General features: G+C 46.8%; 2 protein-coding genes across 5 annotated transcripts in view; one reads left to right on the top strand and one right to left on the bottom strand.

Annotated features, from left to right (window-relative positions):
- Nucleotides 1-2087, top strand: part of EYA3 (EYA transcriptional coactivator and phosphatase 3) — a 50990-nt gene extending 48903 nt beyond the window's left edge. For all 4 annotated transcript variants that reach the window (XM_081201970.1, XM_081201969.1, XM_081201972.1 and 1 more), the window contains one exon: nucleotides 1-2087. This exon is cut by the window's left edge and continues 222 nt beyond it. The gene's annotated coding sequence lies outside the window, so the exon portion shown is untranslated.
- A 5098-nt stretch (nucleotides 2088-7185) lies between these two features.
- XKR8 (XK related 8) lies at nucleotides 7186-14113 on the bottom strand. Its single transcript, XM_081202005.1, has 3 exons — nucleotides 12924-14113; nucleotides 11722-11912; nucleotides 7186-10088 (listed from the first exon to the last, which is right to left on the bottom strand). The coding sequence occupies exons 1-3, from the start codon at nucleotides 13244-13246 to the stop codon at nucleotides 9316-9318; spliced, it is 1287 nt and encodes a 428-aa protein (XP_081058131.1). The 5' UTR covers nucleotides 13247-14113; the 3' UTR covers nucleotides 7186-9315.
- Between the last annotated feature and the right edge of the window lie 398 nt (nucleotides 14114-14511).

Here is a 14511-nt window from a genome sequence, read left to right on the forward strand (position 1 = left end):
CCCAGGAGAGCCACCCAAGCCTTTCACTGCTGTCTGCGTTTGGGCAAAGGAAATTTGAGGAGGAGACCCAAAACAGAGCATCCTGGCTAGGAATCTCCAGCAGTACAGACCTAACCCACTGTGCAACCTTTGATGGTATAATATTATGCATTTTCTTAAAAAAAGGAAAGGAAAAAAAGCAGTGGGTTGTGGCTTTTGTTTTTTGTTTTTTTGTAGAGTACTTTGTCACCTCCAGGCCTCTCTCTCGAGCTTTCAGAACATAAAGAGAAGTGAACTGATTGTTTATTTTTTTACAGAAAAGGGTCCAGAAACATTTCCCTTCCTGCAAAGCCAGAAAGGGCTGTAGATTTTCATGGAAAGGCCACAAAACAATGCTGTGTGTTGACAGGGTGGTGGAAGTTCTTCCAGTGTCTGCTGGAGTACTGATTATAAGGCAGCCATCCGCTCAGTGCCTGACGCCAAGAAGGGGTGGTTGGGGCCAGTACTTCTGAAGAATCTGTCTCTCTGTCTCTCCACTCCCAAGCAGAAGCATGACATTTAGGTGCAGGTGAGGTCAGATTACCTGAGTGACAGAAAAGGGAAAAACACCATTTCTTCCTTCTTTTTGACAGCTGACTTGCATAAGTAGAAGCAGGATTTCTTAAGAGGCAGCACAGTGTGAAATGATAGGAGCTGCCCAGCCAGCAGAGAAAATCCAGCTAGGAAAACACCTCCTTTGCAAATACTTTAGTGTGATCTGCCAAATTTGCACGCAATATTCCAGCTTGGCAGGAACTGTAGCCTCCTCATTTTGCATCAAATGTGCTGCCTCTTTGCAATTTTTTTGTGGTGCGGGGAGTTGAGCAGAGTGGAATGTCTGGCAACTTGCAGGTCTGCGAATCTTCTCTTTAATTCAGAATAGGAGATAGTTACCATAGTGTCAGGGTCAAGCACTGGCTTAGTGAAAGGGAAGTAGGGACACCTGTACTCACTTGCAGAGCAGAAAATTCAAAATGCTAATGACTATAGGGGTGGAAACCCCCGAAAGTTTCAAGGGGGAACCTCCCAACAATTTATTTCATTATTTTTATTTCAACTATATGCCACTTAATATTCAGAATTCCAAAATGGGCTGCTGAAGCTAGGGACCCTGCCAAGCTCATTGCTTCTGGCTTTGACAGGTGCAGATGCATTTATTTTTTAGTCCCAGTCAAAGACTCTCATGTCCCAAGAAAAGTCCCCATTGCATTTGGTACCATGCAGTACCTACTGCTGATTACCCACCCGACAGTGCTTTATCTGCATACCCCTTAAGTAGTAAGGCAGGAACTGTAGGGACTCATAGTTCCATTCATACCAGCAGGTGGAGAATAAGTTCTTCTTGTTAGGTAGGCAGCATTCTGTTTTCTTTCCCTGCGGGAACATAGTGTATACTAGATGGGTAGATTCTGCACCACAGAGAAAGCCGTACAGGGTGCCAGAAAGCTGCTGTTTCCTGACGTTTATTGCAAGCTCACAGAAGGCAACATAACAGTATTCTTTGGGATGAAAATGCATCCCACTCCCTCAGAAAGGAAGCTCACTTCTAAAAGAGACCCTGTTTTTGTAATTCCAGCTTTCTGTGAATTTTTAACTCCTTTGCGAAGGCCAGAAAGGTCACTAGCTGAGCAGCCACTCCTGAGACATCTCCTACTGTATCGGTGTGGGCTGTGCTTGACTTTGGAATCAACTCTGTGCCTTAACTTCCATTGCAACTCTTGGATATGTCAGCAACTGTAGAGGAATACCTTGCCCGGTCCCCATTTAAATTAACCTAGTTTTTTTGTGTGTTTTTTTAAGTGTTTGCAGAAAGCGTAGCGGGCAGGGATTTGTTAAGCCACCAGGAAACTGACCATTGTTGCCCTGAGTTTTGTTTTACTTGGCGAAACTGTTTCGAACGCCTTCAAGATTTCAGAAGACCTTTAGCTGACGTGTGTGAAGCTTTGTTTTTGCATCAGATACCAATATTTATATAGTGTCCTCTCTGATGTTTCCTAACCCACTCAGGGGATGGTACATTTTCTGTGTTAACGTTAATAAACATTGTCCTGGCTCTTGTTATCATTGAACTCACTGGCTGCGTTTCTCTGGGGTCTTCATACAGTATTTGGAAACTGGCTCCTCGCCCCTTCCTACTCTTCCCCACTGTTTAGCATTCAAGCACCAGCCAGTTCCCTTCTAATGCAATCGTGGGCTCTCCGCATCCTTTACATCCCTGCAGTGAGCTTGGGAGTCTTGTGTTCTCAGCTCCAACTCTGCCTGTGTTTCCATTGCAGTCTGAATCCCGCCAAGCACCAGAGGCAGCTGCATGCGCTGGTGTAGATTAGAAATGCTGATTCACCCTCGGAGTCTTGCAGGTGTCCAGAATTGGCATCAGCTGTGCTTATGGTTATGATTAGAAGGCATTAACGGCTGTAGGTTTTCTCAAGCATCATGTTCTGTGTAATAGGAACTGTCCTTGTGAACTGGAAAAATAAAGTCTTTATTTTCTGTATAAAAAAAAGTTGTTCTATTCCTGCTTTCTGAAAACTCGATCCAAGCTCACTCTCGGTGCAAGGAAAGTTGGTGTGTGTGGATTCATATGTATTGAGACTTTATACCTCACATGCAAGCTGCAAGCCTTGTTAATTATAAGCCACACCGTTTATATAGCCAGACGCCCAAAAGATTTTTTTTGTGCCCTTCCAAAATTTTGTCGTTCCCTTTTTAGAAAAAACAACAATACTCCCCTATGCTGCCTGCCCCCCCCCCATTTCCCCAAACTGGTTTAATGGTTCCCCCCACTGTGATGCCATGATCCTCCAAGGCCCACCAAACATTTTTCACTTGAAGGCTTAAAAACATTTTTATTGACTGATGTCCCCTGCCCCAATATTTTCTTCCTATTTTTAAATTTTGTTTAATGACAGCCCCCAATAGGTAATTCTATGATGCCAAAGGATTGTTTGTGGGTCCCCAAAATTTTCCTCTTGATTTTTTTTTACTGACCGTTCCCCTGCTGTGATTCCGTAATAAGCTTTTTGTGTCACCTAACCCTCAACAACCTTTATTTTTAAAAGGCTAAGTTGGCCATGCCCTAGTTTATACTTTGACATGCCCCCAGTCGTCGTCCCCCCCCCCCAGCTTATCCCTGGATCAATGTGGCCCTTAGCTCAAATGTTTGTGGCCTGTACTGCCTGCAATTTGCTCAAAACAGCATACATTATGGACGGGTAATAATAATAATAAATAATAATAATAATAATAATTTATTTATACCCCACCCATCTGGCTGAGTCTCCCCAGCCACTTTGGGCGGCTCCCAATCAAATGTTAAAAATAGTACAGCATTAAATATTAAAAACTTCCCTAAACAGGTAACGTGTGGCCCTCCATATATTGCCAGACTACAGCTCCTATCATCCCTATTGACCATCCTGGCTGGGGCTGATGAGAGTTGGAGTCCAATAACAGCATATGGAGGGCCACCAGTTCCTCACACCTCCTTGGTGAGACATGGCTCCTGTTACATGTATATGCTCTGGGTAGTTTTAATGCAAGGGACAGCCCAAGGGAAGCATGGCAGACAGCCAGAGCTCTTATCTGCTGTGATGCAGAGACCTGTGAGCCCAGAGAAACCGCTGCCACCAGTATGATGTGGAGGAGGCTGATAATCACTTTCCTTCCTGAAATACGAAGCACAGCCAGACATGTGGGGCTCATGATCAAAAGATAAGGAACTCCCAATGTGTCACTCCATAGCCTCATAGCAAAGCTGGCATTGCATTTTTTTAGCAATTAGTCACGCCAAGCCAACATGTCTCCCCGCCTCTAAAATACCTAGATCAGTGGTTTGAAATTCCTTTGAAGGAGAGCTGAAATGAGCACAGGTGACCTGGCTTCAAAGGGAAAGGACTGTTCTCAGAAATGCCATGTGGATGCCATGTGCTGCACCCACTAAGCCACATATATTATTTCAACATTGACACTTTTCAGGGAGGAGCTTGGGAGTACTGTCTATCTCTGCATCACCCTGCCCTTTTCCTGAGATTGTTGGAGATTCTTCATCAGATGCCCTCACTGAGCTGAGGTGCTGCAACTCTATAATTGCCTGTCAAGAGTGGCACATCCTGGGCCTACATTCCTCTTGGCACACGAATTTCTTAGTTTCCCAGGCCTTAAAAAAACTTTCAGCCTCTCCCAGATTATGAGTGGCTGCTGCTGTTGAAATTTGGGGCTTCAAAGTTTGCAAAAGCGGCCCCATCTTTCAGGTCAAATTCATGACGTTAGTCACATGCTTATTCTGGATGTTTCGTTTTAAAGCAGAAGCAAACAAATTTCTTTTGGGGGGAGGACAGGAAAAACAGCTGGGAGGAAAGGAGAGAGTTTCAGCAGATTTGTTCAAGGTCCCAGTTCAGCTCAGGAATCTGTTCCAGACTTGGGCCCTGTAACTGCTTTTGCTCCAAAATAAAAGTAGCCAGGTTAAGCACGCTTGCTGAAACACATGGCTAATAGCAACTGGAGCTTAGCCCTTAAGTGTGCCAACCTATATGAGCTAGGCTTTCAACTGGTTGATTGCACGGACGCGGACTTATAAAAAATATTGGGGGGGCCCGGGAAAGCTCATGAATAATAAATAAGCTCATGAATATGCAAATAAAGTGGCACCGCCTCCTCGTGAGCGAATAGGGGAGAGCGTGCTGCGCCTATTAATCAGCTCCAGAGCGGAAATTGGGTGGAGCTTTTGCTCGGGAGGGAGGGCAGGAGGCATGCAGCCCGATCCTGTGCATTTTGGGCTGGGGGAGGGGCGGCGATGGCGCTCTGCTGGAGGGGCGCCGGAGATTATTGGGGGGGCGGAGCCCCCCAAACGAATTTTTGAGGGGGCTCGGGCCCCCTCAAGCCCCATGGAGTCGGCGCCTATGGTTGATTGGCTTTTGTGTTAACTATTCATTTATGGGCCCCTAGTGTTCCACTCAGTGGTGTTCAGGACGCCAGCAGTTATGCAAATTCAGTTAAACAGAATACAAAGCCTTATCTTGCATGACCCAATTGTGGGATACCATTTGCTGGCTGAATTGAAACAAATGGGCATTTTCAATGACTCATCTAAGGATTATTTACTATCAGAGCAGATGAGGACCTCAAGAACTCATCTGCCTGAGTACTGGGAGAAAAGGGCAAGTTCATTCTTCTTAGGCATAATAAAGTTTCCTCGGTGTGTGTTCTTTGCAGCCAACAGCATCACCTACTGTTGATTTGCACAAAAAACTTGTTAACTCAGGTGCACGCTCCATATTATATCACACTGCGGTTGGTTTGAAAAGCTGGTGAGAGGAAGGTAGGAGTCCTATTAAAAGGCTTCTTCCTCTTTTTGGAGACTACTTTGTTGTTAAGGAAACATGTGCAACAAGGCATGATGTCCATAAAGTTCTCCACTGTATATGGGCAGTGTGAAGCAAACTTCCTGTCAGAAGTTTCCATTCTCTTTAGTATTTTAGATCTGCGGCAGCTTCACGGCAGAAGTGACAGAATGCTATTGGACTCATGTCTGGCTGGTGGCCTTCCCTTCATGGAGACAGTGGATAGAGAGTTTTTCTCCCTCATGTGACACCAGAATTCATGGACATCCAAAGGTTGGAAGATTCGAGAGATAAAAGTACAGGCTCAGCAAGGCCTCATCTGATGTTCTTATGATAGGAAGACCCCATGCTCTAGTATTCTGAGAGAAAATATTCTCTGCTCATTCCCTCCACATTCTGTGCAGACTAACGGTGAAGTCATTCTGCAAATATGGAGCCTTAACATAGCCAAAACAGCACTACCCACAAGAAAATGGTACCAGCAGATTTGTTGTTAGGGGAGCAGGGATTCAACCGTAAGTTGGTTCCATGCTCATCAATATAGCCAATTTAATGCATGCTATACGTGACTGAAAGCTGAGAGAATGAATGGGTAGTGGGAAATGCTTTAGTGGGGCTCTTGTTTAAAAAACAACTATCATCCCTGTGTGGTGGAAAACGTTTTGCTGTATTTATCCCTAGATAGCCTAAGGTGTACGGGCAGTAAAATGAAGCATGAATACAATGTTGGGTGTTGTAAAAGAGCTGTGATGTCTGTGAAGAAGCTGCAGAGGAATTTGCTGACACGAATAGAGGAATCTATGGCCTTGCTCTTCCTCAAGCCTGTCCCTGTGAAGTTACTTTTGCTCTTCTGATAAGGTCGTTGCCTAGATACTTGACTGCAACTCTGCTTATGTGGCTTCATTTCTGTGCATGTGTAAAGCTAAGGCAAGCAAATGCCTCTCTAGAAGCCTGCGTGATTTATAGGCCTGTGGACTCCTGTGGGCTGCTGCTGTTTTGCCCAAGTAAATCTCGTGTCAAACATTTCACAACTGGTGTAGCTAATTGAAGAAAATCCACAGAAACTCCAGCGGGTGCAGAATGCTGCAGCGAGGCTCCTCACGGGGTCTCTGCCATGGGAGCATATTCACTCAGTGCTTTTCCAGCTGCACTGGCTCCCGGTGGAGTACAGGGTCAGATTTAAGGTGCTGGTTTTGACCTTTAAAGCCCTTCACGGCCTAGGACCCTCGTACCTACGGGACCGCCTCTCCTGGTATGCCCCACGGAGAGCCTCAAGGTCCATAGATAACAACACCCTAGTGGTCCCAGGCCCTAAGGAAGTTAGATTGGCTTCAACCAGAGCCAGGGCCTTTTCAACTCTGGCTCCAGCCTGGTGGAACCCTCTGCCTCATGAGACCAGGGCCCTGCAGGATCTGATTTCTTTCTGCAGGGCCTGTAAGACAGAGTTGTTCCGCCTGGCCTTTGGTTTGGAGCCAATTTGATTCTCTCCCCCTCTTTCTTTTTTCTTTTTCCTTTCTCCTGTGATGAGGCTGCATTTTAATATTTTATTGTTTCAATATTTTAATGTTGTATTTTAATCTTGCTTTGAAATTGTATTCATTCAATCTGTTTTATTATTGCTTGTTAGCCGCCCTGAGCCCGGCCTTGGCTGGGGAGGGCAGGGTATAAATAAAAATTATTATTATTATTATTAAACCTAGCAGCTACCTAAGGAACAGAGGAAGACGGAAGCCTACTCAAACTGTGGTTCGTGGAAGCACTTCAAAATCCTGCAAATTAGCATGCTTTGGGATTGTGCTCCTCTCACATAACTGCTGATAAAACAAGATTTGAACAAGAACTGAATCGCTTTATTCTTCTAAACAACTTCAACAATGTCAATAAGTTAACACTAGCTTTAAACTGAAGGCCCAACTCAACAGCTCTGCTCATGCGTTACTCATGTGTTGGGCACACCCTCAGGTTAACCCCCCACCCACCCACTCCCAACACATGGATGTCTCCAAACCAACCCACTAAACAGGCGCAGGTGTTCATGCATAAGGATTCCTTTGCCAATCAATCAACTATGTTGATTGCAAGGACATGGGAGTAGGGAGGTGTTATGTTGAGGGTGGTGCCACAACACAGCCCTGCTCCAGCTTCAACATGTGAGAGCCCTTTATACCCAAATAACTCGGGAATATGGCTGAAGTTATGCAGGAAAGGCACATCCAATTTTTAATGAAAAACAGTTGCAGGAGGCTGTGAGTCAGGGGAAGGAATGCGAGAGGGAGGTTCAGTGCCACAATACCCATATCCTTTCCCCTATGAGTGAAAAAGCGGGTTGGGATAAAGTTTGAGAAGAAAAACGGCTGAGGAGGAAAGGATCTTTCTCTCTTTTTCACTATCCCTCCCCCCAAACCTGCAGCCTCCCAAAGCTGCTTTTCGCTTGAAAAAGAAAATACAGGAGACAATTAATGTGCCAGCTGAATAAAAATCTGCTTGCACTTGAGCCCTAGATCAGTTGGGAAAAAAAATAACAATAATCAGGCTCAACAATTTGAACACCTGAAACACATTGCTGTAACAACACTGGAAGCATTTTATCTTCAACTACATCAGGTGAGTGGGGAGGGAGAACAATTCCACCTAGAAATGTAGGGCACATATTTGTGGCTCCTATAAAGAAAAACCTGGGACTGGTGTGTTTGTAGGGCTGTTCATGGAACCGGCTCTTTGAGAATGGGCCATTTGGCGACATGAAGCCAGCAGCAAGTAGAAGCTTCATTGAAGCTAAAGGCTTAAGTCACTGAATGGGACAAGAACGTCAGAACCAAAGAGAGGAACCAGCAAGGGAAGGAAGGGAAGACTCCAAAAGTGCATTAGACACTAATTAACTACAGCCTAACAAGGTTCACGTTCTAGGATCCTGAGTCAGTTGCCCAACAACTGATGGCTAAGATGATATTGCATAGATAGCACCTGACTCAATCAAGGGACAGCTAAAGCAATGAAGCTTACAGTATTATTTGAGCTGTCTCCTGAAGAGACAAAATAAAGCCTATTGGCTACAGAGAGGAGGTCAGCGCCACAGTCTTCCCCTGTAGTTTCCTCTCCTTTAATGCTACAATGAAGAATGCACCAGGTATGCAGGTTGAGGGATGCCTTGCACACATACAACTCTTCCAAGCCAATATGGGGTGTCACAGGAGATTAACAAAACAGGATGGGGTGTCTTTCTCTAAGGGTGCGCCAAGGGCTGTAGCAACCATAACCTGTATGTGAAATGGAACATCTGCAAGGATGGATAACCTGTAGCAGTCATGTTGTTGGTGGACTCCAACTCCCATCAGCCCCAGCCAGCATGGCCAAGGATGCTGAGAGCTGTAATCCGGAAATATCTGGTGGGCCACAGGTTACCCACCTCTGGCCAAGAAGCATGGAAACCACGTTCCTGACTTCACCTTCTAGGCTTAGCCCATGCTGGTGATCCTGGAGGCAGCTTTAACGTGTATCTGTGCCCCCACTCCAGGTGATGCATGAGTTGCAATGGGGCCAACAACACTCCTGTGAAGGTCAGCATGTGATGACATGAAGTCCTTAGAGCGGGGATAGCCAACGTAGTGCCCTTGAGATGGTCTGGCTACCACTCCCATCACTCCTTCCATTGGCCATGTTTGCTGGGATGAATAACATCTGGAGCACAACATGTTGTGTACCCCAGCCATAAGAGGGACACCATATGGGAAAAATAAATGATGGTGATGGGATTGACCATCTCCCCCAACCCCCCTGCCCTGTCTGATGTCCCTGCGAAGCTAGAAAAAACTCTTACATTACAAAAAATAATGTTCAAAGGCAGGCCTGGGATCATCTTGACAGGTACAAACCAAAATATGGGTACACACACCCCAGAACTCCTCTCGCCTCTCTAGTAATAAGGCTTGGCCACATGGGACACAGTATATAGCTGGGCTTACAAACAGCTGTCCCCAAGAGTCCCATTTCCTTGATGCTGTGCAACCTTGGAAGTGCCAGCAAAGAAGCTTTGAGCAAGTCCATATGCCCGACGGTTGACATATCCTCGTATAGCCTCTTGGTCACCATGTCTTTGTACAACCAGCTGCTGGAAAGCTGGCATGCCTTTGCCAGCTAGATCTCCATTGTCCATTTCATCACCAGTGACTGGGACTGCAGCCTGCAAAGTAGGGTGCAAACATTTGTAGTAGACGCTTCTCAAAAGGATCCCGGCTACGTAGCAGGGCAGGGCTGTGTAGAGCGCGTGCGCCGCAAGGTGGGAGTCATAGTTCAAGGGAACGGTGTTCCAGAGCCATGAGACGGCAAGGATGGCGCTGTCAACCAAGAGGAACGTATAGTAGATTGCAGAGCGGTAGCATGTCTTCCCCTCGGCCACATTGAACCAGCAGAAGTAGAGAATGACAGCCACCACAGCCCGATAAGGCCACTCGAAGGTGGCGCGTTCCATGAAGTCTGTGCCTTGCAACGTGACCCAGAGAAACATGGCAGACCAGACCGTCAGGAAATGGAGGGAAACGTAGCTCGGAAAGACCACCGCGAAGAGCGCCAGGCACAGGATGCGAGGGCACACCAACAGGAAGTTCCACAGGAAGTAGATGGTGGAGGACTGGCGGCCCAGCTTGTGCTTCTCCCGCAGGAAGCTGCGCAGGGTTTGGTGATAGTCCAAGAGGGCCCAGGCGATACACAGGAAAGAGGTGCAAATCCCAAGCACTGAAATGAGAGGAGGAAGAGACCAATCAAATCCACACTACACAAAGACAGGCACTGGTGCTACTAGGAAGAACATGCGGCCTGCTGACACTCTCAAGCTGCGTGTAAAAATAATAAGAATCCAGTCCTTAAGACTGAAAGGATGCATTTGAAACCGAGATGCCAGGGTGGGTAACAAAGTGTACAGAGGGCACTGATAGAACCACAGAATTGTAGAGTTGGGAGGGGACCTGTGGGTCATTCTAGTCCACCCTCCTGCAATGCAGGAATCTCAACGAAAGCATCAATGACAGACGGCCACTTCCATAACCTCCTGTAGTCTTGGTTTTTAGTGCCCTAAACCAAACTATGTGATGTTCAGTTGGTAACTGTCTCTCAGTCCGGCCCATCTTGCAGGGTGGTTGTGAGGATTTAAAAAAATTAAGCTGGAAGAGAAGAGAATATGCTGCCCTTATCTCACAGATAGTGTGAACTAGCAGAAGCAGCCAAAAATAATGGCCAACAAATGTATGTTTATGCGCTTTAAAATGGTGTATTAGTGAGGTGTTGTTCTTATGTTACGCATTTTGTGTTTTTTCTACTGTAAACCACCTTCTGATCTTCATATGAAGGGCAGCATATAAATTTAATACATAATAATAATTTTGCTATTAGTGCATGTGATGTATACGAGTCACCTGGGGTGGTCCTATTTTCTCTGTACCTTTTAAACTGGTCTGTTGCCCTCAGGTGTGACGTATGCTTCAGCTACCCACCCACCCAGCTTCTCCACAAGGAATGGGAGATGCCACCTTGTCCTTTGCCTCAGCAAAATGCCTTGGGTTGCCCCCAGCAGGGTGGGTTGGGGTGTTAAAGCAGGGTGGGTGGGGGTGGTGGGTGACCTCATTGGAATGTTTTTGTTTATTTGTTTATCTTTAAATAAATAAATTGTTAGGTTTAATACCTGCCCTTCACCATAAGATCTCAGGGCAGGTCATAATGACATAAAATATAACAGTAAAAACAATTAAAAACAAAATAAAACAGTAAAAACAATTTAAAAACAAATCAGAATCACAATTACAGTGGGTCCTAAAATATACATCTCGAGTGTCAAAAGCTGCATAATTAAGGTGCCAAACACACCTCTGGGGGAAGGGAATGCCAGGACTCAGGGGCCACCACAAAGAATGCCCTCTCTTGCCACCAAGCCACCACAAACTCTGGAGGATGGAGGAACTACCAAGAGGGCACTCACTCTCTGCTGATTTTAACATCTGAGAGGGAAGAAGGCCGTCTTTCAGATATTTGGGGGCTGAGTAATTTAGAGCTTTAAACACTAGTCTGTTGCCCTCAGTTCGTTGTTTCCCTTCATCTCGTTTGTATTCTGTACATGAAATGGGAGAGAGGCCCTTCTTCTTCTTCGCCTCAGGTAGCAAAATGTCTTGGGCCTGCCCTGTTCTTAGCCATGGTTCGAGACAGGCACCTGGTTGGTCAAAGCGAGAATGGGATGCTGTACCAGTGGGAACTTAATAGGCTTTTCTTGTCTTCTTACTGGATTTAAACTGAAACGATCTACACAAACCACACAAGGAAACTTTGGGAACCAAACAAACCAGTCCTTTATCCTGCACCCTTCTGGACGGACACTCACCCTGAAAGATCTCTGCTTTCTTCGTGCATAGGATAATGTAGAGCCCCAGGACGAGCTGAGGGGCGCTTTCCAGGAAGGTCTCAAAGAGGCGCAAGAAGCTGATGTCATGCGACAGGAAAACAGCATAAGCAATATCTTTGTCTGCTTTCGTCCGGCACACGCGGAAGCCCACCTTCAGAACATAGAAACACCTGTGAAAAGGGAAGGTGACACAAAATTCATAGGGTGGGTCATGAAGGAGAGCCAATGTGGGGGTGGCGGGTGAACTGCGGAGATCCAGCTCAAATCCTCACGAGGCCCCAAACCATACAGTAAAGTGACCTGGGGGTAGTTTCCCTTTCTCTCTGCCTCACCTACCTCATAAGGTTGTTGTGAGGCTAAAAAACAGAAAAGATCTTTGTGAGAAGGGCGGGTCATAAAAATGCAATAAATGTTGTTGCATGCCACCCCAATCTCCGAGTGATGAGAGATTCAAGCAGTGAGTGGTGAGAGATTCAAGACACTTACTTACGGTTCAGTTTCCTTGGAATGACACCACCCACACGAAAGAAAGAGCTGTCAGCAGACTCAAGGGAACCCCGAGGTTTCCAAAAGTACAAAAACCCCACAACCTTTTGCATAGGTGAAAACAACCCTCAGGGTTTTTGACCTGAGGCAATCCAGTCACATGAGTGGCATATAACAACAACAACAACAACAACAACAACAACAACAACAACAACAACAACAACAACAACTTATTCTTATTATTATTATTATTATTATCGAAATAAGTTAAATAAGGATGATCACACTCAGTGAGCATGGAATGCTGATTGACTGTTGGGGGAAAATGGAAACTGGGCAGAGAAGGGAAGGGAAGCTGATTGTCTGGAACATAGAACAGGGCATGCTACACTGCAGAATTTTGTTACAGGCCTCACCTGCCGATATTTTACTTGTCTGATTAACAGATACTATAATCACCCTACATTCTAGGAGGTAAGATCAATCCTCCTTGCGTAGCCCAGTCTCCAAACTTATGTTTGTATAGAATCACAGATTATTTTGCTGGGTTCCATAAACTAAAAACAGACCTAAATGAGAGGCGGGGGGCTTGGCTCCTAGGAAAAGAGGACTCCCACATCCTATCACAGAACTTCACGGTACTTGCTCCCCGAGTACCTTACAGCAAGGGACACAGCACCCCTGATTGTCCTTACCTGTACAGGTAGCCCAGCTGTAGGATGTGTAACACAAGGAGGGTCCGCCGTGCGGGCAGCGCTTCCATAAGGTCTGGGGGGTCGCTCCAGTACCAGGCGCAGCTGAAGAACTGCGTTGCCAGCGACGACAAGGCCAACAGCCCCAGCACCAGCCCACCCCAGTGGTAGTCCCCGGCCTTCAAGTAGCTGGCGGCCACCCACGCGTCAGCGCCCAGGTCCACCAGAAATGCAGCCGTGCCCATCAAGGCAAAGGCTAGGTCCCAATAACGGTACCGAGGCGGCCAAGGTGCGTTGCAGCTGGGACCACAGCCAGACCATGCCATGGTTTGGGGGCCAACAGGTCCAAAGTGGGTCTGCGGTCCCTAGTGCCAACTCCGAAGGGGGCGGTCTGCAACCTCGCTGCTGCTAGTCACTTAGAAAAGGGACAAAGGTCCCCCACCTCAATTGCATCAAAATTTTTCCTAAAATCAAGTGAGAGCAACTTAACTAAGGCTTGCCCTAATGTCTCCTTCTTTCACGTGGGTGGTCTCCCTCCCAGTCGTCTTTTGGGGGAGGTATAGGGTCCAGGAAAGGGGTCTTTCCAGGGACAACAACCTTAAAAAAAAACCCCCTACAACTTCCAAGAAATCCTTCCTTCCTGGACTCTTCGAGGGCGTCTCTCTGAGCCGCTATGTCCGGCTTGCTCCGCCTCCTCCGACGGCTTCCCCGCGGCTCGCTGACCCTACATGCTCCCCAGTTCTCCTCCTCCGCAGTCCTGGATCGCACAGGATCCTTCCTTCCTCGACGACGGAAGAGGATTCGCTCTGGGTAGGTCGCCGGCCGATCGCCATGGCACCGTCAGCCCGCCTTTCTCCTCCTCCTCCTCCTCCTCTTTTCGTCTCTTCCCGCGCTCCAGGCCTACCAGAAACTTTTGCAGACGGAGCGGGCTGCTGCCTCCACCTCCTACCGGCTTCCAAGCCCTCCTTGGGCCGGGCCGAGCCGAGCCTCTTTGGGCGGAGAGGCAGCATAGCAAGCGGGACGGAGCACGCCCATCACCCGCCCAGCAAAGAGGGCAGGCCTTCTTCTCTCTCCAGGGCCCCACTCGCCGTCTAGTCTGGAACAGACGTGCTTGTTTTGCTGGTTCTTGTGCAACTGGCCTCGGGGAAATCACACACCAGGCTAAAAAAGGATAAGTCATGGCTCCGTTAGCTGAGATTCCGTTATGTGAAGCATTCATGCCCATATCTTCATTTTTATTGCATTTTATTTTTTAGAGGTTGTAGAACGATTATTGCTACAACCTCTAAAAAATAAAATGCAATAAAAATCAAGTTGGTTGTACTTGGAACGAAACGTCAATGGTTTTCCCCCCCTTATTTTTTTAAGTGTATATTTTGATTAAACGGAGGGTAGTGTACATGGAAACTCAAAGAATCGTAGAGTTGGAAGGGACCACACATTTGAAACCTGGGTCTCTGGGGTCCTAATCCCAAAAATTTAATTGCTACACCGCTCTGTAGGAAAAACCCTTCCTTAGTCTTGTCTGGTTTGGAAATGGCTGAAGGCAAAAGCGTATGTGGTAAGATGTCGCAATACATACCCTTTGACA

The sequence above is a fragment of the Podarcis bocagei genome, assembly GCF_964188305.1.
Source record: "Podarcis bocagei genome assembly, chromosome: 7".
NCBI lineage: Eukaryota > Metazoa > Chordata > Lepidosauria > Squamata > Lacertidae > Podarcis > Podarcis bocagei.

Coding starts and splice junctions, on each gene's coding strand:
- XKR8 (XM_081202005.1), bottom strand. CDS start 13,246: ATGGCATGGTCTGGCTGTGGTCCCAGCTGCAACGCACCTTGGCCGCCT. Junction 11,913..12,923: donor CAGCTGGGCTACCTGTACAG/GTAAGGACAATC, acceptor CCCTTTTCACAG/GTGTTTCTATGTTCTGAAGG. Junction 10,089..11,721: donor GAAAGCAGAGATCTTTCAGG/GTGAGTGTCCGT, acceptor CTCTCATTTCAG/TGCTTGGGATTTGCACCTCT.